Below are 22,875 nucleotides of genomic sequence, written 5' to 3' on the forward strand. Positions count from 1 at the left end.
AGTCACCCTCCACCGTGATCTTGGAGCCCAAGAAAATAAAGTCTGTCACTGTTTCCATTTTTTCTCCATCTATTTGCCATGAAGGGATGGGACTGGATGCCACTTTAGTTTTCTTCTTTTTTGAAATGTGTACCTCCCTTCTGCAACTATGAGAAACACGTCTCCCTAAATCCTTGATCTATTTACTTGATCAATTGCCTTCAATGTAACCGACTCTGTCTCTACTGCTCCCCACCACAAGTGTCCTCCTCAGACTCTAACGACTTGCCTTGGGAGGCACACGACCCACTTGGAAGCTCTTTTCAACCCCTGTTGGCTCTAGCTATCCATGTCAGTCTTCCCTCCTGCACAAACACCCTGCTTACCTTTCCCGGACTCCAGTCCCTACACCTGGCCACTACTGTGTGACTGTCCTCTGCACCTTCCTGGGGCTCTGACCGTCTACACCAGGTGCCTCCTGTGTGAACAGACTCCTCACTCAGGCTCTGCAACCCCATGCTGAGCACCTCATGGACCCTAGTCAGGTTCTGACACCCCACATCAGTCCAAACCCCCATATGAAGGACAAGTAAGAGTTTCATGGTGAGTCATATGGAGCTTGAGGCAAAATAAAAAAAATATCAATGATTCTGATCCTGAGTTAAACATTTTGATATTTTGCTCACTATAGATTTTTCTGTATTCGTTTTGATTAAAAAAAAACAATGTATCAAAATGTTATTTATCTTAATTACTAGTTTTGGGGAACCATCTTACATTTCCTACCCAAGGTAAGTGCCTCACCTGCCTTACCCTAGTCCTTGCCCTGTATCTGCACGTTGCTGTAAGGTATTATGTGCTTAGTTGCTCAGTCGTGTCCGACTCTTTGCAACCCCATGGACTGTAACCCGCTGGGCTCCTCTGCCCATGGGGATTCTCCAGGCAAGAATACTGGAGTGGGTTGCCATTTCCTCCTCCAAGCTATTATAGCTCTTCTTGAACATCTACTTGAACATCTTCTATTTTGTGCCCTACCTAATGGTTTTTGGACAACATTGTTTATAACGGGAATGGAAAGAACAGGAAATCAAAGAGATTTCTAATTGTCCATGGAATTCTCCAGGCCAGAACACTGGAGTGGATAGCCATTCCCTTCTCCAATGATCTTCCCAACCCAGGGACTGAACGTGGGTCTCTTGCATTTCTGGCAGACTCTTCACCATCTGAGCCACCAGGGAAGACCCAAGTGTTTCCTAGTTCAGCCATATGTTTTCTGTGCTTCCAGTTGTACTCTTGGGGTTGGGCTCTGCAAAGGTTTGGGAATCACTGGAAATTCTTAGGGCTTTCCTTTTGGCTCAGCTGGTAAAGACTCCTCCTGCAATGCGAGAGACCTGGGTTTGATTCCTGGGCTGGGAAGATCCCCTGGAGAAGGGAAAGCCTACCCACTCCAGTATTCTGGCCTGGGGAAATTCTTAAGCTAATGTATCTTTCCTTCCCTGAGGAACTCTAGACTCAGCTCAAATATTAGTCTATACTGCCTCTCTGAAGGAGATGCTTACAGTTCTTTAGTCATATTATGTTAATATTTGAATGTGTTTTCTTTCCAAAAATTAAAGTGTTACCTCCTTACTTCTCTTCATCCTCTATAAACAATTCTTGTCCCTCTCCTAGTATTAAGAGTTCAGTGCATCTTCTTTCAGAACTTTTCCCATTCTTTCATACATATATGTATGCTAGCTTATTTAGAAATAACATGTTCTGTAAGCAGTATGGTGGAGAAATTAAGGCATCGCTTTTCTTTTAGGGAGCAAGCACCTTTTGATTTCATGGCTGCAGTTACCATCCACTGTGATTTGGGAGCCCAAGAAGATAAAGTCTGTCACTGTTTCCATTTTTCCTCCATCTATTTGCCCCATGTTCTCAGCCGCCCTGGCTTTCATAACCTTGTGTATTTCCCTCCCCTTGAGGATGGGCAGGACCCAGGACCTGCTTCTTCTAACCAGTAGGATGCAGCAAAGGTGACGGGATGTAAGTGATTATGTGTATGTGATTGTGTTTTGCACAGTTGTGATGCCACACAAAATCGCAGAGGAGGAAGCTCTGTGAGTTGACCCTCCACTGAAGCATAGATCAGTTCAGTTCAGTTCAGTTGCTCAGTTGTGCCCGACTCTTTGCAATCCCATGGACTGCAGCACGCCAGGCTTCCCTGTCCATCACCACCAACTCCTGGAGCCCACTCAAACTCATGTCCATCACGTCGGTGATGCCATCCAACCATCTCATTCTCTGTCGTCCCCTTCTCCTCCCACCTTCAATCTTTCCCATGGAGAAGGAAATAGTGACTTGAACCAACCATTTTAGAATTCTGGAACTTGATTGGACACTCATCAAACTGATTAATCAGTGGATCAATTCAGAGGAATGTTTAACAGAGAGAGAAACTGCTCTTCTTTGGTGAGAGAAACGTGTGTGCTAACCAGCTACCACTTCCTGTTCTTTGGTCCTGGCCCAGCTCTGGGGGCAGTGGCTCATGTTTCTGGAGTGGCTGGTTGGTGGCAGAGTGGACAGTAGGGTTCTTGTTCTCCAAAAATGTGAGGTTGTGCATTTCAGTTGGTCTGCCAGTGCTTTGAGGGGCCAATGCAGATATCTGCCTTGGTTTCAACCCTCTCAGCTGCAGCAGCTTCCCCTGGCAGGATCTATGGAGAGATTCAAAGAGACGGAACCTTTATTTATTTTAGAGGAAGCCAAATATTTAAGGAAAGCTTTGTCAGGTCACTTGCTGACCACCAATTTAATAGAACAGAAGCTTCCATGACCATGCATGAGGGACATAAACTTTGCAATAATAGTTGGAAAAGTCACAAATGGATTGTTCCAGCCTCGCCAAACAAAACGCAGCAATTCCCGAGGAGCAGAAGAATCAGAGGGCTTCCCAGGTGGCGCTTGTGGTAAAGAACCCACCTGCCAATGCAGGAGATGTGAGAGATGTGGGTTCAATCCCTGGGTCGGGAAGATCACCTGGAGGAGGGCATGAAGGTCCACTTTAGTGTTCTTACCTGGGAAATCCCATGGACAGAGGAGCCTTGTGGGCTACAGTCCATAAGGTTGCAAAGAGTCAGACATGGCTGAAGTGACTTAGCACACACATGCATGCAGGAGAATCAGATGTATAGAGTTACTACGATAAAATATTCCTAATGTCTAGTTCTCATCTAAAACTACAGAACATAAAAATAAACAACAAAGTATGTAAACAGCAAAGTATGGCCCATTCACTTTGAAAAAAAAAATTTGACTCAGTACAACCCTTAGGAAGCCCATACATTGGAACTGACAGCCAAGAACATTAAGTCAATTGTCCCAAATATGCTCAATGAACTAAAGGGAACCATGGAGAAAGAACCAAAGGAAATCAGGAAAATGATCTTTGAAGAAAAGGATACCATCAATAAAGAGATGGAAGATATAAATAAGGAGAACTAAACAGAAATTCTGAAGCTGAAAAGTATAATAATTAAAAGATTCACTAGCGTGGTTCTATAGAACCACTCAGCTTTTGTTTATCTGCATGCTTCCGTTGTGTTTGGCTCTGTGACCCTATGGACCATAGCCAGCAAGGTTCCCCTGCCATTGGGATTCTCCTAGCGAGACTACTGGAGTGGGTTGCCATTTCCTTCTCCAGGAGATCTTCCTGACCCAGAGACTGAACCTGCTTCCCTTACATTGTCTGCACTGGCAGGCAGGTTCTTTACCACTAGTGCCACCTGGGAAATACCTTAATTTCCCCTTCATCCTTGAAGGAGAGTTGGTGCCATAGCTGACTTGAGCAGGCAAAAAAAAGGATCAATGAGACAATTGAAATTATCCAGTCTGAGGGGCTGCTGCTGCTGCCAAGTTGCCTCAGTCGTGTCCGACTCTGTGCGACCCCATAGACGGCAGCCCAGCAGGCTCCCCCGTCCCTGGGATTCTCCAGGCAAGAACACTGGAGTGGGCTGCCGTTGCCTTCTCCAATGCATGAAAGTGAAAAGTCAAAGTGAAGTCGCTCAGTCATGTCTGACTCCTAGCGACCCCATGGACTGCAGCCTACCAGGCTCCCCCGTCCATGGGCTTTTCCAGGCAAGAGTAGTGGAGTGGGTTGCCATCGCCTTCTCCAAGTCTGAGGGGCAGAAAGAAAAAAGAATGAGTAAAAATGAGCAGAACTTAAGAGATCTAAAGGACACCATCAAACATACTAACATATGCATTATAGGAGTCTGAGAAGGATAAGAGAGAGAGAAAGAGGCAGGAAAGTATTTGAAAATAAAATGGCTGAAAAATATCTCAAGTCTGAAGAAAGCATGAATATGCATATCCAAGAAGCTCAACAAACCCCCAGTAGGATAAATTCAAAGAGATCCACACCACGGCATATTATAGTGAAAATGTCAAAAGCCAAGGACAAGACCAGATTTTTGAAAGCAGCAAGGTCAAAGCAGCTCATCACATACCAGGGTCCTCAATGAGATTAACACCTGATTTATCCTCAATAACCATGGAGGCCAGAAGGTAGTGCAATAATATATATATAGTTCTGAACCAAGGATTCTATATCAGCAAAACTGTCCTTCAAGAATGAAGGAGAAATTAAGATATTTCCCCGGTGGCGCTAGTGGTAAAGAACCCATCAGCCAGTGCCGATGATGTAAGAGAAGCAGGTTCGATCCCTGGGTCAGGAAGATCCCCTGTTGAAGGAAATGGCAACCCACTCCAGTATTTTCACCTGGAGAATCCCATGGACAGAGGAGCCTTGCTGGCTATGGTCCATAGGGTCACAGAGTCAAACACGACTGAAGCATGCAGATCAACAAAAGCTGAGGGAATTTACTCCCAGCAGACCTTCCCGACAAGAAATGCTGAAAGGAGTCCTCCAGGGTGAAATGCAAGGATACGAGAACAACAAAGCCACTGTTGTTCAGTCGCTAAGTCGTGTCTGACTATCTGCGACCCCATGGACTGCAGCACGCCAGGCTTCCCTGTCCTTCACCATCTCCTGAAGTTTGCTCAAACTCACGTCCATTGATTCAGAGATGCCATCCAACCATCTCATCCTCTGTCATCCCCTTCTCTTCTGGCCCTCATCTTTCCCAGCACCAGGGTCTTTTCCAATGAGTCGGCCCCCCCACCTGGAAATGGGCGTAAGATGAACTCCTATGGGGGTGGGAGGCGGGAAAGCCTGTTCTGGGTGTTGAACCCCTTCTCGGTCTCCCTTTTAAGGACTCAGCTCCTCCATTTTCCCCCGTTTACCCTTTCATCATCGGCTCTCACACGGGGATTCTCATCAACAAATGAATACGCTCTAGATGGCTAGCATAAAAAGGATCCCCCCTGGTCCCCTACCCACCTGCGCCCACTGCCTGGCCCAACCTGCTCCCCAGCAAACCTCCTGAGAAGGCGGCCATCGTCTCTGCCCACCTTGCTCACCTGCCTGCCTTCCTCTGCCCCCCTCACGAGGCCAGTGGGGACATCCTGGGAGGAGCAGCCACCCAGGACCTTCACCCCTTCACCCCTTCACCCCTTCCTTGCCTGGCCGACAGGGCTGTCCATGGCCTCTTTCTGGCACCCTCTTGGTGGAGGAAGATGCGCTTTCTCCTCCCCGTGGCCAGGTTGGTCTCCTCCTCCCCTCCCGCCCCGACCCTAACCCTAACTATGACCCTAACCCCGGACTGTCTCTGCTCTGAAGGCTCCTGAGTTCTCTCTCCTGTTGGGACCTTCCTGAACTTCAGACTCGTACCCCCGTCCTCCTGACACCCGACAGACCTCTCAGCCTCAGCCTATCCACAGAACTCTTGGTGGGGTGCCCATCCCACCCCCCAAGTCCTCCCACGAGGAGCTAGGGGGGTGTCTCTGGTAAGTGTGTGTGGAAACCAGGGTGGCATCCTTGGGTGTGAATCGGGCTCTGTTGCCCCCGTCCTGTGACATGGGGAAGGTTCACCAATCCCCCGGGGCCTCAGTATCCCCTCTGTGATGGGGCAGGGGAGGATAATCAGGAGTCAGAATGAAACAAACTAACGTATAAAGCTCTGGAAACGACACGGCCAGCATCCCAGGTCATCGAGCCAAAGACACCGGGGTCAACCCGGCTTCTGCTTTGTGCGTGTGGGACGTGTGTAAAGAGACAGTGGCAGTCCCGCTGACTCAGCTTCCAAAACATGTGCCAAGTTCACGGGCGTCTCTCCGTCTGTGAGCACACCCTGGTCCATCTCCCCCGGGGGGCAGAGGAGCAACCTTTCCAGCCGCCAAGCCACCCTCCCCCACCATGGGGTGCACCCAGAAGGATCTTTCACTTAGAGTTAAATCGAACTCTATCCCCCTCCTTCTTCTAACTTTTTATCACGGAAACTGCCAGACATACAGACACAGACAAGTTGGATGACCAGTGACAAGCCCACCAACCATCGTCTATGTTCAGCACCATGATGATGTGGCCCCGCCGACACACCACCACACTCCCCTCCTGCGCCCGACAGCACGGCACCTCATCTGTAAGAAGCACTACGCTCAACAAAGTAATTTTTTTTTCAACCTACACTGTGCTGGTTTGTGGGAATTAAGTTCCCCACCAAGGACTGAACCAGGGCTGTGTCAGTAAAAGTGCCAAGTCCTAACCCCTGGGTCACTAGGGAATTCCCAACAAAGTAACTTTTGGGATTTTGGACATCCCCCAAGTTGGATGACGTTATTCCTCAGCTGAAAACCCTCCTGGGACCCTACCTCCTCACCCTGGCCTTGACCCTGACCTGTCTGTCCCCTCCCTCCTCCGGCTGGCCAGTCTGTTCCCTGTCCTGGGGCTCTGCGTTCACGGTCTCTCTGCCTGGGTCCCCCATTTCCCTCGCTTTTCATGAATACCTCCCGCTGGCCACCTGTGTTCTCAGTTCCCTTGTTTGGATTTTTGTCCTAATGGCAGTGAGAAGTCAGTGGCGGGGTCTAGGCAGGAGCACATGGTGATCAGGCTTCTGTGTGGAGGATGTTGTGGGTGGGGGAGCAGGCCACCGGGATCTGAGATGATTCAGTGAGATGAAAGCTGGAAGCCATGCCAGCCTGAGACATAGTGAGTGCTCAAAAAATACCAGCTATTGTCAGTACCCGCTGGATAAACCTCGGCCTCCCTTTTAAAGTAGAGTTGCAGGAATAAAGTGTCTGAGTGTGAATTGTCTGCCCCAAGTAACCCAGCTGGTGGGGCTATGGGACAGAAGCCCCGGGGCCCGAGTGTGAGTTTACTGCGTGTTCCTGAACCCTGGCCTGGCATCGTCCCGCAGGGAGACAGTTACAGGCACAAATGATGCAATTTCACCAAGAGCATTGCGTCTACCACAAGGGAGATCCGGTCTAGCAGTGAGTGGGCGAGTCCTTTCAGTGTGGGGTGACCGGGAAGGCGTCCCCAGTGCCAGGCTGGAGGGATTCCCCCACCCCCAGCGAGGCTGGGAGGGAGGTGGGTGCAGTCTGGCGGAATGGGACCCAGTGCCTCCGGCCAGGGCCAGCACCCAGGGTGAAGGAGGACGGCTTGGCCACCAGGGGGAGCCCAGGGACTTCGCCGGTTTGCGGACTCCGGGCTCCGCCAAGAGGAACGCGACAGCCGCCGCGTGGTGGCCAGTATTCGCAGACGGACAGACCAACCCAGAGTGAACCCTGTCCCTCCACTGCTTGGAGGGTGAGCAGCGGCCTTGGGCGAGCCACTCGGCCTTCATGTGCCTCACTTTCCGCACTGTGACGAGAAGAAATCGCTTTCGGGGGTGAAGCCCCGAATTTGACACATCTCACCTTGACCTTCTGGCACCTCATCCATGGAAACAGGAGCCTGCTCCTCCCCGAAGCAGCCACGGCCCCTGCCACTGGAGCAAAGAGCCGGGGAAGAGGCTCCGAGCCCCTCTGCGAGGCAGCCCCCCGCCCCAGCATCCCCGGCGGGTCGGGCACCCCATGTGTCTCCTCTTTCCTTCTCATGATCACCCTTCGGATCTCAGGCTGGGGGGTCAGTGTGTGGCCGCTGCACGCCTGAACCCCCAGTTGGCTGGCAAACAGCGGGCACTGAATAGGTCTGAAGGGACTTTCCGCCTGGCCTCCTGCAGGCAGGTGGCCTCCGGGCAGGGGACAGTCTGGGCTCAGACGCGCAGCCCCTAGAGCGGAAGGCCCGTGTGCTCTCCCTCTCCTGTGAGCCTTCCTGAGACTCGCCCCTCCCCTCAGGCTCTGCTGGGGGCCAGGACCCCCTGGAAGGTTTGCTCTGGCCTGGAAGGCCCGGCCTAGCAGTTTGGTCTTCATCCCAGGAAAGACTTGGCAGGGACAGCTGTGATCAGGTTTGTATTTTGAGGGTGCCCTGGCTGCGGGGTGGAGGACAGCTGGGGAGGAGCGGGCAGGTGGCGGTGGGCCCCCAGGTAGGGCAGGAGGTAGGACTCAGGCCGGGAGAGGCCCGCTCACTGGAAAGCTCGGATGGCCAGCTGGACTCGAGGGTGAAGCCCAGGCATCCAGCTCAGGTAAGTGGCGATGCTGTTGGCTTTAGGAAGGACCCTGGGGGCCACTCACTTTCCTGGGGGCCACTGCTGAGCTTGGCCTTGCATATTAAGGATTTGCAGTCCGCCAGCAGGAGCCCCAGACTCAGTGGATGTGAATCTGAGCAAACTCCGGGAGACAGCAAAGGCCAGGGAAAGCTGGCGTGCTGCAGTCCATGGGGTTGCAAAGAGTCAGACAGGACTCAGCAACCTAACAACAACAAAAAACAGGAGCCAAGATGATGGGAACGGGACCCTAGGAGGGAGGAGTAGAGAGCACAGTGGATTCTTAGGGGTAAAAGACTTGGAGTCTTGGCTGGGGCAGGGGGACTGGAGAGCCCTGTGACCCTGCACGCCCCCATTCCTTGGAGGCAGAGGCCCTGGTCACAAGCTAAGGATGAAAGCCAGCCCTGCGGGTTGCCCCTTGTCCTACATCCCTGCAAAGGTGAACACAGCACCCAGTGTGGTTCACATGGGGCTTTGGGCTGTGTCCGTTGAGTGACAACCAGACAGGGTGTGGAGCCTGCCCTTGTCGGGCCAGTACCGGCATGTTGCTGGGGTGATGCTGGCAGAGAAAGGTCATTCCCTAAATCCCCCAATTGTCCACCCTGATGTGCAGAGGTGACTTCTCAGACCTGAGGATGGAGCTGCAGGCTGGCCTGGAGCTCCGGTCAGTAAGGCTGACACCTTCTCAGCCACAGTTGGAGCGCCAGCACCTGGGATCAAAGAGCAGACGGGCTCAAGCGTACGATGGGTCTGCTGGGGCAGGGAGAAACAGAGGCGTGTAGGCCAGTGGGTTGCAGGATCGATCCCTGGGTTGGGAAGTTCCCCTGAAATAGGAACTGGCAACCCACTCCAGTATTCTTGCTGGAGAATCCAATGGACAGAGCAGCCTGGAGGGCTACAGCCCACGGGGTTGCAAAGAGTTGGACACGGCTGAGCATGCATGCACGGCAAAGGGTGGTGGGAGTCCAGCTGTTGGAGGCACATCTTGGCTGTTGGGGAAGGAAAGGGGGCTGCTGGACCAACCAGTGAGACAGGGTCTGGGAAACCCACAGATGGAGCTGGAAGACAGGGGAGGACTGTTCGGATCCCCCCTCCCTGCTCTGTATACTCTCCACTCATGGCTCTTACATTATTTCAGATGGTTTCACTGCCTTCGTGTTTTGTGTGTGTGTTCAGTCACTCAGTCGTGTCTGACTCTTTGCGACCCCATGGACTGTACCCTGCCAGGCTCCTCCGTCTGTGGGATTCTCCAGACAAGAATGCTGGAGTGGGTGGCCATTTCCTCCTCCAGGGGATCTTCTCAACCCATAGATGGAACACATGTCTCCTGCCTTGGCAGGTGGATTCTTGGCCCACTAAGCTAACAGAGAAGCCCCTGTCATTGTCTCTTATTATGTACCATTTGAAATTCTTTTTGGAGGCAGAACTTTAAATAGGAGGATCCAGACATGCAGGTCTGGCTCAGGAGACCCCTGTGATGGGGAACCAGGCGTCTCCAGGTAGTCTCCTCCTGAGGGCTCAGAGTAGTTGAGAAGCAAAGATTCTGCTCCTGGAATCTTGCCAAGCAGCATGGCCCTGGGGCCAGACAGACGTGACTGTCTTCCCATTTCACCCTGAGTCCCCACCAGTGCCCCGTGCTACAAGTCACACAGCTCAGAGACCTGGCTTGGAAGCCGGTCTCACGTGCTGCAGGCCAGCTCTCGCTGCCTCGGGCAGGTAGGCAGTGAGGCCCGAAAGCCAAGTGCGGTCTGGACAGCGTATAAAACAAAGCTGTTAAGCAAAGAGCCGGCCTCTGGAACTGGTGGAACTCTGACTCTGGCCCTCTGCGGATGAGTGAGGCCTCCTCTGTGTCTCGGTGGTCCCGCCTTTAAAATGGGGCTCAGAGTGCTGGTGTCCTGGGGTGTGGGTGGGCGCTGAGTCACGTGCGCTGAGCACCAAGACAGTGTGTGGCCCGTGAAAAGAATGCAGTGTGGGCTTTGACGGCTGCTGGGAACGTGGGGCCTGGCCTCGGGCTCGCTCGGGCCTGGGGCTCCCCTGGGTTCCGGGGTGACCTGGGGTGCAGTGCTGGTAAACGACAGCCCACGGCACCACCTGACCAGGCTCCCACGCGGCCAGAGCACACGGTGAGCTGTGCGGGGTCCCTGGGAGCCGGGTCTGGGCAGATCCTGCCCACCTGGTTACACGGTGTAGCTCACACGTGGTGTACGTTTTGTTACTCGGGTCTCGTATCCAAAGCAGGCTCCATGCGTCCACCACGTCACGGTCCCGAGAAAGGAGGATTCGAGGAACGCGCTCACGTCCATGTGGTGCCAGGGACCCTCAGAGGTAAAGGCTCGTCCTGCCCAGGCTCGGACAGGGTCAGGCCTAAGAGCGAAGCCCGGGAGAGCAGCAGGTGCGGCCCATGTCCAGGGCCTTGCGGTACTTTCAACATCGACAACATCGCATCCCATCGCACAATCTTGAACAGGCTCCCCGGGGCACGACGGGAGCAGGGGTGGGGGTCAGGACGCAGCCCACACAAACAGAGGGACGCGGTCTGAGTGGAAAGGGGTCATTGCTTTAATTCAGGTCAGGACCCACCCCGGGGGCCCACCCACCCCATCCCGAGGCAGAACCACTGGCCCTGTGTCAACATGATCGTTACAAAAATAAATATGAAAAAAGCAGCCGCTCTTTAGTGATCATGGAATTAATCTTGACAGCAATTAAATGTGTTTAAGCATCTGGCATGTCTCCTAAATTGCACCAAAAGAATCTGGAAGCACTTGGTTTGGCCTCAGAGGCAACCCGGAAGGAGGGCACAAGGGGCCTGGCCCAGGCCCGGCTAAGTGTGGTGCCCACCCGGCCCGCAGGTCACATCTCGGAGTCGGCGTACATGCCGTTGATGAGATAGTCCACCTGCGTGTAGTCCTTCTTCCTGTAGCTCTCGTAGGCCTGCAGGGCGAACAGGATCAGGACGGTGATGAAGAGGGTGACCCCCAGCAAGAGCACCGCCAGGAGGAAACTTCTGTTCACTGAGGACAGGGCCAGGGGCTCGCTGGAGACCACCAGGTACCGGCCCTGGGTACTCGGCTGGCACGAGTCTGTGGGTGGCACCTTAGAGTCCCCAGGGGTTGGCCCTGGGGAAGTAGTACCAGGCGTGGCCGCAGGCTCGGCCTGCTCCGGCGTCTGAGTCATGCCTGGCCCTGCGGCCCCCGGCGTGGATGTGGCAGGGCTGGGCCGTGTCGTGGGGGTCGTGGCCTCCACCGCAGGGGCTGGGCTGGTGTGAGGTGTGGAGGTTGCCGCTGTGCTGACGGTCGGCTTGGGGGCCTTGGTTGTAGTGCCCATGGTCGTGGACATGGAAGCCACAGAGGCGGAGGTGGGCTCCGGGGTTGTGTTTAAGAGGGTGGGTGTGGGCCTCTGTGCTGTGTCATCCACAGTCCGGGACGTCGGCGTTGGCGCCTGGATGGTGGGGCCCTGCGTGGACTCACTGAGTACTTGGGGACTCGAGGGTGTCAGGCTGGCGGTGGGCCCGGGAGGACCGTGTGAGCCTGCGGGGCTGCTGACATTTGTGGGGGTCGTGGCAGCGGGCTGGGCACTTGTGGCCGGTGTGCGTGTGGTGGGCAGCATGGCCGTCGCTGGCCTAGATGACGTGCCGTTGCCGGGCGACCACGTGCCAGGTACGGATGGGGTCCTCCAGGCAGATACTGGGGCGGGCGGCACGGGCGGCCTGGAGGCGGCTCCGGCCCGGGTCCCTCCAGCCGTCGCAGAAGTGCCCACGTCTGTCCTGTGTGTTGCCCCTGCTGTGACTGCAGGAGAGGTGTGGTCGCCTCCCCAAGTCCCTCTGGTCAGCGTGACAGGAGGCGGTGTCGCCGGGGTCATTCTCTCAGCTGTCATGTTCAAGACTTCGGTCGCTGTTTCCACGGATGAGTTTTTCTCCAAATGGTCCCACGTTTGGTTGAGGACTGCATACCGTTAAAAGTCAGAAGAGGAGAAAGACAAATGATCATCTTCTCATTAGAGAAGTGGATTACTCAGGTGGATTATTCAGAGCCGGTCTGTGTTTCTGGGCCGTGGGTCTGGCCGGGGAGGACGATGGTGACATGGGGCCAGGTTTCCCTCTTATCTTACCGCGCACCTCTGGCCTGCAGCCCGGGTGCTCGGTGCTGTGGTTAAAAAATTCCTTTCCTCTCTGAACCCCAAATGCACGGGAAGACTTCAGAGCTTCACCCTTTGATCCAATTTCCAAAATATCGAAGTCTCACATCACAGGTGTGATTCACTATTAAAAAAAAAAACCTATCCAACACACGCCCAGGTTTTCAAAGCAGCTAAATCCTTGTTCTGGTATTCACACCGTGCCACAACTCTCGGCTTTATGGAAGGACTTACAGAGTTCTGGGGATGAACGGTGCCTGGTGCAGAGGAGAAGCGCAACTAAACGTGATGTTTGGGTCGACCAACTCCCCAGTAAACAATGGGTTTACGGAACAATTGAAATTTTGCAGGACCCAGTGAGTAACCCTTGCAGGGCTCAGAGGCCGAGTCCCACGTCAGCTGGACGAGCCTTCCCAGCCCAGCCCCCAGGGCCCCGGCAGGCCCGTCCAGCAGACGCACGGCTTTCTCACTTACGTGGATGCTTGGATGTGTGCAGGCTTTCGGATAAGGACCAGGAGGAAACCCAAACGAGCACGAGGGCTGTCCACATCTTGCAGGTGGGCCGGGAGCGAGGCTGGGTGGTCCCCGAGGCTCCCAGCTGGCCACGCCTCAGGCTGCTAAGGGCTCCCTGTTGCTTGGCCAAGGGACCTACGGTCAAGACAGCAGGCGTCTGGTCAGGAATGCGGGGGCAAGGGCTCCCGTCATGGGCGAGGGAGGGCTCCGGCGGGCCGCAGGGTGCAAACCCAGCCAGATATTCCCTGGGGCCTGGCATGCGGGAAGGGCATGCCAGTTCTCAGCCACGTGTCCGGGGATCAGCGCGGTGCTTGCTTTCATGGGCTTAGAGCACTTCTTGACCCACTTTCACGAGTCCCACCATCCCACCCCAGAGTTCAGAATATGAAAGAGCAGCAGAGAGAAGGTATAAAGACTTCCAGTTACTGAGATCACCCAAGTCCTCCTCCTGAACATCTCCTGCGGCCTGCAGGACCTGTGATGGCTGACCGCATGGGGACATGCCACAAGCAGCCAGCCTTCACCCATCCGTCATCCGGCCACCCATCCATCCATCCAGCGCACCCCGAGCGAGTGCCCGCTAACGTGCCAGGCAGCGGACTCAGGACAGAAAGACGAGAGCCACATGACTCGCTCCTCCAGAGGGAGGCACAGAAGAGTGGTCACCGCAAGCTGCTGCCAGTGCAGAGCGGAGCGTGACTCAGGGTCGGGAAGTGGCGAGGGGATGGCGCCTGGGCTGGCCACGAAGGGGGAGGAGGAGGCTGGCCCTCCGTGCAGAGGCCCCAGAGGTGGGTGGTAGGGGACTGGGTGCTGCGGGCCCCAGAGGGGGCATGGAATTCAGCTGGTGGGGGCTGGAGTGGGGTGCCAGCTGGGCCATATTCTGAAAGACGGATGGGATCCACCTGTCGGAAAAGGGGTGGGGGGGTGAGTAGGGGGTAGTGGCCGGTAATGACAGCAGGGACCAGGGGACGGCGCGGTGAGACCGGGGGCTAAACTAGAGAGGGGCGGGCACGGTTTGGGTTTGGGGGTGCGGGGATGGGAGCCCCTGCGGGTCCGACCGAGGCGGGTGTGACAAGCACACACAGGGGTTCCAGGCGATGGGCATCTGGGAGGGGGGAGGGCAATGCAGGCGGGAGGGGATGAGGCCCAAGGAGGCCGAGAGACTTGGTCCAGGGGTTCCACGGTGAGGGACCGAGGGCAGGCTGAGCGGGCCCGCTCGCAGAAGCCCCCGTCTCCGAGGCTGACGATGCAGCTGCAGAGACTCAGAGTCCCCACCGCGGCTGAGCGTCAGCAGAACGAGGGCTGGGCACAGCCAAGACAGGCTTCCTGGGTGCACGGGGGACTCCCCACGCTCACACCAGTCTCCCCATGTGCCAGCACTCTCCCGTCCCTCGCTGCAGGGCAACCAAGGGGCCTGGTAGCCTTGAGGGGCCCGTCACTTCATGCCCTGCTGGTCCTGGGTGGGCCCTGAGCCTGTCCTCAGCCCCACCCAACCGCCGGAGTCCCACGTGGTCGCCTATGAGGCCTGGGCCCTCCTTGGACAGGGGCCCAGCCATGTGCACCTTGGGTTAGTCCCGCAACCCGGCACTCCACGAAGGCTCAGCACAGGCGGAGTACAGGCTGCTGGAGTCTGGGGGCAAGTGAGGGGACTGGGGCCCCTGAGGGCGGCCCCCACAAGCAGTCCTGCCCGCAGGCACCCTAGGCCATCAGTGCGAAGCTCTGGAGTTCCATAGAAATCTTTGGAAGGGAGCCTTCAAGTTGCCCTGAAGGAAACGTGCTGACCGACTCCTCGCCCGGCATGATGCTAAGTGCTGCTCTCCACGGACCAGCGGCCGGGCTGGCTCCCTGGCCTCCCAGCAGCCCCAAGAGTCACCTTCAAGCGTCCCCATCCTGGCCCTGTGCCATCTGCCATTCCACAGCTGCCAGAGAGATTTCTGTAACCCACAAAGCCCACCCTGCCTCAGCTGCTTAAACCCCTACTCTCCCAGGATAATTCCAAAGCTTACTGACCAGGGATTTTGGCAGGAACTAATGCCTGTGGCTGGTGATTTGTCAGGGAAGTGAATACTGAAATGTATCCCTGAATATTCATTGGAAGGACTGATGCTGAAACTGAAGCCCCAACACTTTGGCCACTTGATGCAAAGAGCCAAATCATTGGAAAAGACCCTGAGGCTGAGAAAGATGGAGGGCAGGAGAAGGGGATGACAGAAGATGAGATGGTTGGATGGCATCATCGACTCAATTGGTATGAGTTTTAAGCAACCTCCAGCAGATGGTGAAGGACAGGGAAGCCTGGCGTGCTGCAGTCCACAGGGTCACAAAGAGGTGGAGACGGCTGAGCGACTGAACAGCAACGTTCAGGTAACAGGCGACGCATGAATACTTCTCTGGTCACTAAGCTGTCAGCATGGTGAGGCACCTTCCATGTCTGACCCTCGGCCCCTCCTGGATGAACCCACTTCCACCAGATGCGTGAAAGACCTGCAGTTTCCCGCCCGCCCCCGTGCAGCTTAAAGGGGCCCCTCGGGGTGGTTTTCTGCCTCCTGTGAGCAGCGGGGATGTTGCAGGGTGGCCCCAGGACTGGAAAAGTCCCCTCAGAACACAAACTCTGCTGGAAGGCTGTGCTCCGCACCCCCACCCCCATCCCTGGCTTCTAACCAAGTGTCACTAACTTCAGTTTAGCCTCATGGTGCGCTTTCCCGCCAAAACCGTCCCGTCAGGGTTCCTGGGGTCTCACAGGTGTCAAAAGGTCCCTGGGCCCTACCAACTACAGAGTCGCATCTGCTCTCTCGAGTGCGAAAGGCATCCTTTGTTCCTACAGAAACACGTGGGGGTGGGGTGGGCGGAGAAGAAACAGACCAGTGTCCTGAGTGAGGACTGAACCAGGGAGGTTTCACGCACAAAGAGTTCACACAGCACCACCACCCCCACCCGTCCGTGGCTGAAGCAGACGCAGCTGGACTCTCCATAAATAAATGTATTGAAACGGCTCTCTCTTCAGCCAGTCACACCCAGCGAGTGCATTGACAACACCCCCACCACCGAGCCCCACATGCTCCCATCTGAACCCTGGATCCCAGGGCTTCCAGAATGCACCCTGGGCCTTAGGGCCTTCTGCTGCCCCCTCACTACAAATCTCGAGAGCAGGGTTAGCAAGCTTTTTCCTGTGAGAAGCTCAACTGCAAATATTTCAGACTCTGTGGGCCATGCAGTCTATCTTGGCTACTCAAGTCTGCAAAAGCAGGCATGGACCCTAGGCAGGTGATGGGTGTGGCTGTGTCCCAATAAAACTTTATTTACAAAGACAGGCAGCGGGTGGGACATGGCCACCCCTGGCTCTGGGACTTCACTGAGCTTCAGCTGACGTTCTAGCTAAGGCAAGAGGAACCGATTCAGGGGGCTGAACGGATTTCCTCCTTCTGTCCAGCTCCTCACCCTGGAACAGACGTGGACTGTCCCATTCTTGGTCCAGGGATGGCCTCCAAGCTGTCTCTTCCCAGGGCCCCTTCTGCTATGAGAGCCCCCCTTTGCCCCCCACATTGCTGAGATGCAGCACCCCAAGGGGCTCCCACAGTCTCGTGGTGTCACAATACGAGGCCTAGAGGGAACCTTCCAGAAACAGAAGATGGCCAGAGGACCACATGGCTCCCATGCCCCCAGCTGGGGAGCCCTGTCCAGTGCCATCAAAGGCAGAGGCTCTGACGGTGCAGCACTACCGGCCAGGCGTCCCAGTCACTGGATGGCTCGGCCCGCTGACGTTTGCACTTTCTTTTGCCCACTCTGACCCTGCAAAGCCCCCACAGGGCTGTTTCTGGGCTCCCTGTCCTGCCACCGAGCAGGTGGCCCTGCCCGTGGGCCTTGGACACTCACGAGAGGCAGCTGTTCAGGGCGCGCTCCCAAGCTGGGCCATCTTCCTTGGAGAGCTGAGGGCTTGGCACTGAGGGCTCGCAGGGTGAGGTCTGGCTTTGCGGGAGGCGAGGGCAGCTTTGCAGGGCACTCCCAGGCCATGGCATGCTCTATGGCGCAGGTGGGATCCAGGCAGATGCTCCACTCTGGTAAAAGATGCATCTAGGGTTTGAAAAAGAGCACGTGCTCCTGAGGAAAAGCAGGGGGTAGCATCCAGTGAGATGGGAGGTGTTTTCCTAGGAGCTAACCAAAACTGCAGAGGAGTCCAGGATACAGTTGTAAAGATATGAACTGGCAGGCATGACTCCGTCCTTGGTGAATATCTGATACACACTCAGGAAGAGATGCAAGACACTCACCACTTTCAAGAGTGGCAGACACAGGAGGTGGTGACGCCTGAGGACCACCACTGGCTGGCTCATGATCAGACACCCACATGCACATGTGCCAACCAGGACCCTGTGAGGCTCCTGGGCACACAGATCTTTTTGTCCCCCCATTTCTTATAGGCAAGACTCCAGACTCCATGACCTTCTCTCAGTTCCAAATGGCCTGCTATTGCTGCTAAGTCGCTTCAGTCATGTCCGACTCTGTGCGACCCCATAGACGGCAGCCCACCAGGCTCCGCCGTCCCTGGGATTCTCCAGGCAAGAACACTGGAGTGGGTTGCCATTTCCTTCTCCAATGCATGAAAGTGAAAAGTGAAAGTGAAGTTGCTCAGTCGTGTCAGATTCTTCATGATCTCATGGACTGCAGCCTATCAGGCTCCTCCATCCATGGGGTTTTCCAGGCAAGAGTACTGGAGTGGGGTGCCATCGCCTTCCAGTTGCTAATCACAGGAGGAACAGCAATGAAACCCAAGGCAAGACTAATGGACCTGACAGATGATTCATCAAGATTAGGAGGGAGCCCACCCTGCACACACCCTAATCTTGTCAGCAACCTCACCCTTTTGAAACTTTGCAGAAGTTACTGCCTGGTTCCTTATCACATCCCCTGACTGTAACCTCTTCCTACTCACCAGGGAAGGGGGCACAGTTCTTGAGGCCCTCGCCTACTGTGCCCCTCCTTTGCATGGCAAGGTAAGAAAGCCACTCTTTCCTTCTCCTCCATGACTCTGTCTCCGTATCTCTGTCTGGCCTTGGTGCACAGAGTCAAGGTTTTGGCAACATACACACACACATGCACAGGCAGTCACACTCATGCACACAGCTACACATGCACTCATATCCATGTGACAAGGCAACCCATGCATGCACACTGCCCCGTGTGTACACGTGCAATCATACCTGTGCATGTGTGCAACCACACACACAATTAGATACACGAGGTGTGTGTGCTCATGGAGCATATCTTGAACTATCTCAGGGAACTCGATGGATCTCTCAGGAAACCTCTGATGGCTCCCATCACCGCCTCTTCCCCCAACCAGTGTGGCTGGTGATCACTGCTACAGAGACAGGAATTGGCCACTGTGTAGAGTCAAGAGCAGGCCCTTGTGCCATGACTTCATCCCTCTGGTATGGTACAGCCCCCACCTTCCAATCCCGTATTTTAAATGTCAAGATTCCCCTGTCGGGACCTGTGCTAATCGAAGTTGACTCACGATGGAAAGTGAAAGTGAAGTAGCTCAGTCGTGTCCAACTCTTTGTGACCCCCATGACCTGTAGCCCACGAGGCACCTCCATCCATGGGATTTTCTAGGCAAGAATACTGGAGTGGGTTGCCATTTCCTTCTCTGGGGGAATCTTCCCAATCCGGGGATTGAACCCAGGTCTCCTGCATTGTGGGTAGACACTTTATCGTCTAAGCCACCAGGGAAGCATGATGGAGAAACCATCACCAAAACTTAGTATTTGGTTTCCCCTGCAGAGGTTTTTGATATTGTTCAGTAGCTCAGTTGTGTCGGACTCTTTGTGACCCCATGGACTGCATCACACTAGGCTTCCCTGTCTTTCACCATCTCCCCGAGTTTGCTCAAACTCATGTCCATTGGGTCAGTGATGCTTCAGTGAGCCTTAAAGGAGAGTCTGGCCAATTATTCTCATTATCTGGTGTAGAAAGACTGGGCAGGTCAAGGTCTCAGAAAGAGACCCTTGGAGCAGGAAGGAAATGGTGTTAAGTAGGAGAGCAGACCAGGAGGAAAGACAGGAGGTTAGGCTGGTGCTGCGAGTTCTCATTTTCAGGGCTCAGCTCCTCATGAGCTGTGCAGGGAAGGGACAGGAGCCAGACAATGCTCCATGAGAAAGGCACCCTCAGATATGGCCCTGGGCGTCTCCTTCTCTGGTCCTTGACTTCGTGCTGCCTCTCAACATCTCCCACTTCCGATTTCTGCGCTCTCAATCTTGGCTTGATTTTAAACTTTTTTGAAACTGTGATATACAGGGTGCTGCATGCACATTACCTAAAAATCAGACTCCAAATTGCTTAATTCCTTTTTCTGGCTTACACAGGTTCCTAGGCCCAACGCAAGTGTTACCTGCCACAGTCCATCACACTAGTAACTTATTTATCAGCAGCAGCGGCAATGTGACTCCAAGCTGGAGAAACGACACATACCAAGGAATAGGGATTGCAGAAACAAACACAAGGCAAACCACAGACATCTGTCCTGACACGTCACCTGGCTGAACTTTGGTATCAGAACGCAAGGAACACAGGCGTGTGGGTTTGTGTCTTTAGACATTGTCCTGGGTTCCAAAGGATGTGTGTCTGCGGTAGATGGGAACCTGGAGTGCTGCAGAGCATCTTAATTATACTGCTTCCTTCCAGGCTTATGGAGTTTTGGGTATGATGCTAATTGCTGATCAAGAGCCTAATTTTTGCTGGCCACGTGGGTAAATTCCACATTCCTTTGTCCATCAGGCAAGTCTGGCCTATAAGCTGAATATCTGTATTGAAATTTTAGAGATGATTCCTCCAGGGAGGGGGAAAAAAAAACAATATTATTAAAGGCAGATTTCTAAGTAGGTATTTATGTCTTATGGCAAACCATGTGGATGCTGGCTCCTCATACTAGCTTAACAGCTAATGGCAGAGACTAAGCGGCTATCCAGACTCACGTGGAGGAGGCAGGCAGGTTAAGTGGAAATGCATAAGCCCCTTCCAGGTAGAGAGGGCTTAGGGGAGGCCTGGATCACCTGAAAGGGCCAACTCTGTCGTTGAGGGTAACACTTCCTGGGGCCCAGCCTTGGGCCGGGCAGGACCTTTTAAGCTCCCCACCCATCAAGGTATGTCCCAACTTTCCCTCCTTCACTCCCAAATTGGATCGACCGCGTCTCTTCTTCTCCGGTTCGGGGTCCTCTTAAGGCCCCCTTTTGCCTCCTGCCTCTTGGGCTTCCCCATCCCCGCTCCTTGCCCCAGCTGACTCCTCCTTACGATCCTTCCTCTCCTTCCTCACCTCCAGTCGTCACCAGTGTGCACTCCGTATCCCCATTCATCTTGTCGCTGCCTCCCTCCTCCGCCCCTCGAGCCCTCCATGCACCCCACCTCCCCCTCTCCGCCCCCAAGCCGGTACAGGCAGCAGAGACAACAGCTCCCCGGGACAGCAGGGAGGCCCGCTTACCCGGGCGCGGCAGGCCTTGCGGCGGCCCGGCGGCCCTCGGGCGGGGGGAAAGCGCCCGCGGTCCGGCGTGGGGACGTGGCCGGCAGCAGAGCCGCGGGACCCGATGCCAAGACCGCTCAGGGCAGCCGCCCCAGCTCGGCCCCACCCCTCCCCACCCCGGAGGTGACGTCACTGGAGGGCGGGCCTGGGTGGGCGGGGCAGCCTTGGACGACCCCGGAGCCCGATCCCCGAAATGAGTGGCGCTGCCGAAGGCGAGCCGGAAGTGGGGGCGTGGCCGCACCAGGGCCACGCCCACCGCGGAGCGGCTCAGGTTACACCTCGAGCGCGGCCGGAAGTGGCTATTTTGGACCGGTCTCTGCCGGAAGTGGTGGTTCCTGGTGCTTTGCCACCTGGCCGAGAATACCGCCCTGTCCGGCGGAGGGTCTCGGAGAGGGTCATCTCACACCTACCTCGGCGGCGTGGCTATGCCACGTGCCCGCCCCCATCCCACAGACTTTATCCAGGCCCAGGGGCCAGCGCTGGGACTAAGTAATAGAGATGGTCATCCGTGAGTCTTGAGCGCTTGCACGCGCCAAGCCCTGAGCTTGGTTCAGTGATTTTACTCTGCAGTAACCCTGTGACACGCTTCGCACCCGTTTTACAGACGCTGAAACTGAGGCTCACAAAATGTTCTTTAATTGTGAGCCGTGAATAACAGTGGGGCAGAATGAAGTACAGAGTAAAGCTGACGGGATTTGACCTTCATTAGAAATAGGCTTTGAGGGGTGAGACAGAAGCTCAAGAGGTATTGGTGGTTTAGTGGTTTAGTCGCCAAGTCATGTCCGACTCTTGCGACCGCACGGACTGTAGCCTGCTAGGCTCCTCTGTCCATGGGATTCTCCAGGCAAGAATACTGGAATTAAGTTGCTGTGCCCTCCTCCTGGGGATCTTCTTTACCCGGGGATGGAACCTGGGTCTCCTGCATTGCAGGCAGATGATTCACCGTCTGAGCTATGAGGGAAGAGGTGTTGGATGTATGTACATACTTATGGCTGATGTATGTATATACTTGGGCTTCCCTGCTGGCTCAGATAGTAAAGAATCTGCCTGAAGTGCAGGAGACCTGGCTTCAGTCTCTGTGTCAGGAATATCCCCTGAAGTAGGAAATGGCAACCCATTTCAGTGCTCTTGCCTGGAAAATCCCATGGACAGAGGAGCCTGGTGGGCTACAGTCCATGGGCTTGCAAAGAGTCAGACACGACTGGGTAACTGTCACATGGCTGATGTGTGATCTTGTGCCTCAGAAACCAACACAACGTTGTAAAGCAATTATCTTCCAATTAAAAAAAATAAAATTTAGAGTTTGGGGAAGAAAAAAGAAATAGGCTTTGGGAGGGAGGGAGTAGACTAGGAGTTTGGGTTTGGTAGATGTAAACTATTACATTTAGAATAGATAAACAGGACTGTATCCAATCTCCTGGGATAAACCATAATGGAAAATAATATTTTAAAAAGGAATGCCTGTGCGTATGGGCTTCCTGGTGCCTGAATGATAAAGAATCCACTTGCCAATGTAGGAGACGTGTGTTCGATCCCTGGGTTGAGAAGATCCCCTGGAGGAGGGCATGTCAACCCACTCCAGTATTCTGGCCTGGAGAATCCCATGGACAGAGGAGCCTGGTGGGCTACAGTCCATAGGGTCTCAAAGAGTTGAACATGACTGAGCGACTAAGCACAGTACACAAATACATGGAAAAACACTAAATCATTGACTTGAGATGTCTGGTTTTCTTTAACAGTAATCTTTGGATGTTCCAACTCCCTGGTTTTTGTTGCTGAAACTTGTATATCTCCTGGCTCCTCCCTTACCTCTTCGGGGCAGTATCTCAGAATTTTCTGAGATGCTGTATCCTTGGCTTAAGTCTTCAGTTTTGTCGGCCAAATAAAACGTAATTCTCAACTTGTAGATTGTATGTTTTTTTCAGTCAGCAGGGCCCTGGGCTGAGAAACTAAATGGGCCACAGAAAACTGGGGGTATGTGATGACAAGGTCAGCTAGCCGGCTGTGAGCCCTGGGAGCACCCGAAACTCAAGTTAGTGGTGGCACCTCCCAGTACCCCACGGTTTCAGGTTGTGGAGAACTTGCTCTGAAAGACATAGGTTTGCTGAGATGTAGACCAGACGAGAGGATTCATGAAGACAAGTGCCTTTGATTTGTGTTTGCTTTAATTTTCCCAACTGCTGCTGCTGCTGCTGCTGCTAAGTCGCC

The 22,875-nt window shown here is 54.6% G+C and overlaps 1 protein-coding gene across 7 annotated transcripts; it reads right to left on the reverse strand.

The window, feature by feature from the left end:
• Window positions 1–11,041: 11,041 nt before the first annotated feature.
• On the reverse strand, window positions 11,042–20,787 carry C5H11orf24 (chromosome 5 C11orf24 homolog). 7 transcript variants are annotated; one of them, XM_044943790.1, is made up of 5 exons: window positions 20,629–20,784; window positions 18,353–18,513; window positions 17,028–17,209; window positions 13,116–13,289; window positions 11,042–12,448 (listed from the first exon to the last, which is right to left on the reverse strand). In XM_044943790.1, exons 4-5 carry the CDS (start codon window positions 13,189–13,191, stop codon window positions 11,358–11,360), a joined length of 1,167 nt encoding a protein of 388 aa, XP_044799725.1. In that variant the 5' UTR covers window positions 13,192–13,289; window positions 17,028–17,209; window positions 18,353–18,513; window positions 20,629–20,784; the 3' UTR covers window positions 11,042–11,357. The 7 variants fall into 7 exon arrangements, with proteins under 7 accessions (XP_044799725.1, XP_044799724.1, XP_025142613.1 ...); XM_044943789.1 differs by having other exon boundaries at window positions 17,028–17,225; XM_025286828.2 differs by having other exon boundaries at window positions 17,028–17,252.
• Window positions 20,788–22,875: the final 2,088 nt, after the last annotated feature.

This window comes from Bubalus bubalis, chromosome 5 (genome assembly GCF_019923935.1).
Source record: "Bubalus bubalis isolate 160015118507 breed Murrah chromosome 5, NDDB_SH_1, whole genome shotgun sequence".
Lineage (NCBI taxonomy): Eukaryota > Metazoa > Chordata > Mammalia > Artiodactyla > Bovidae > Bubalus > Bubalus bubalis.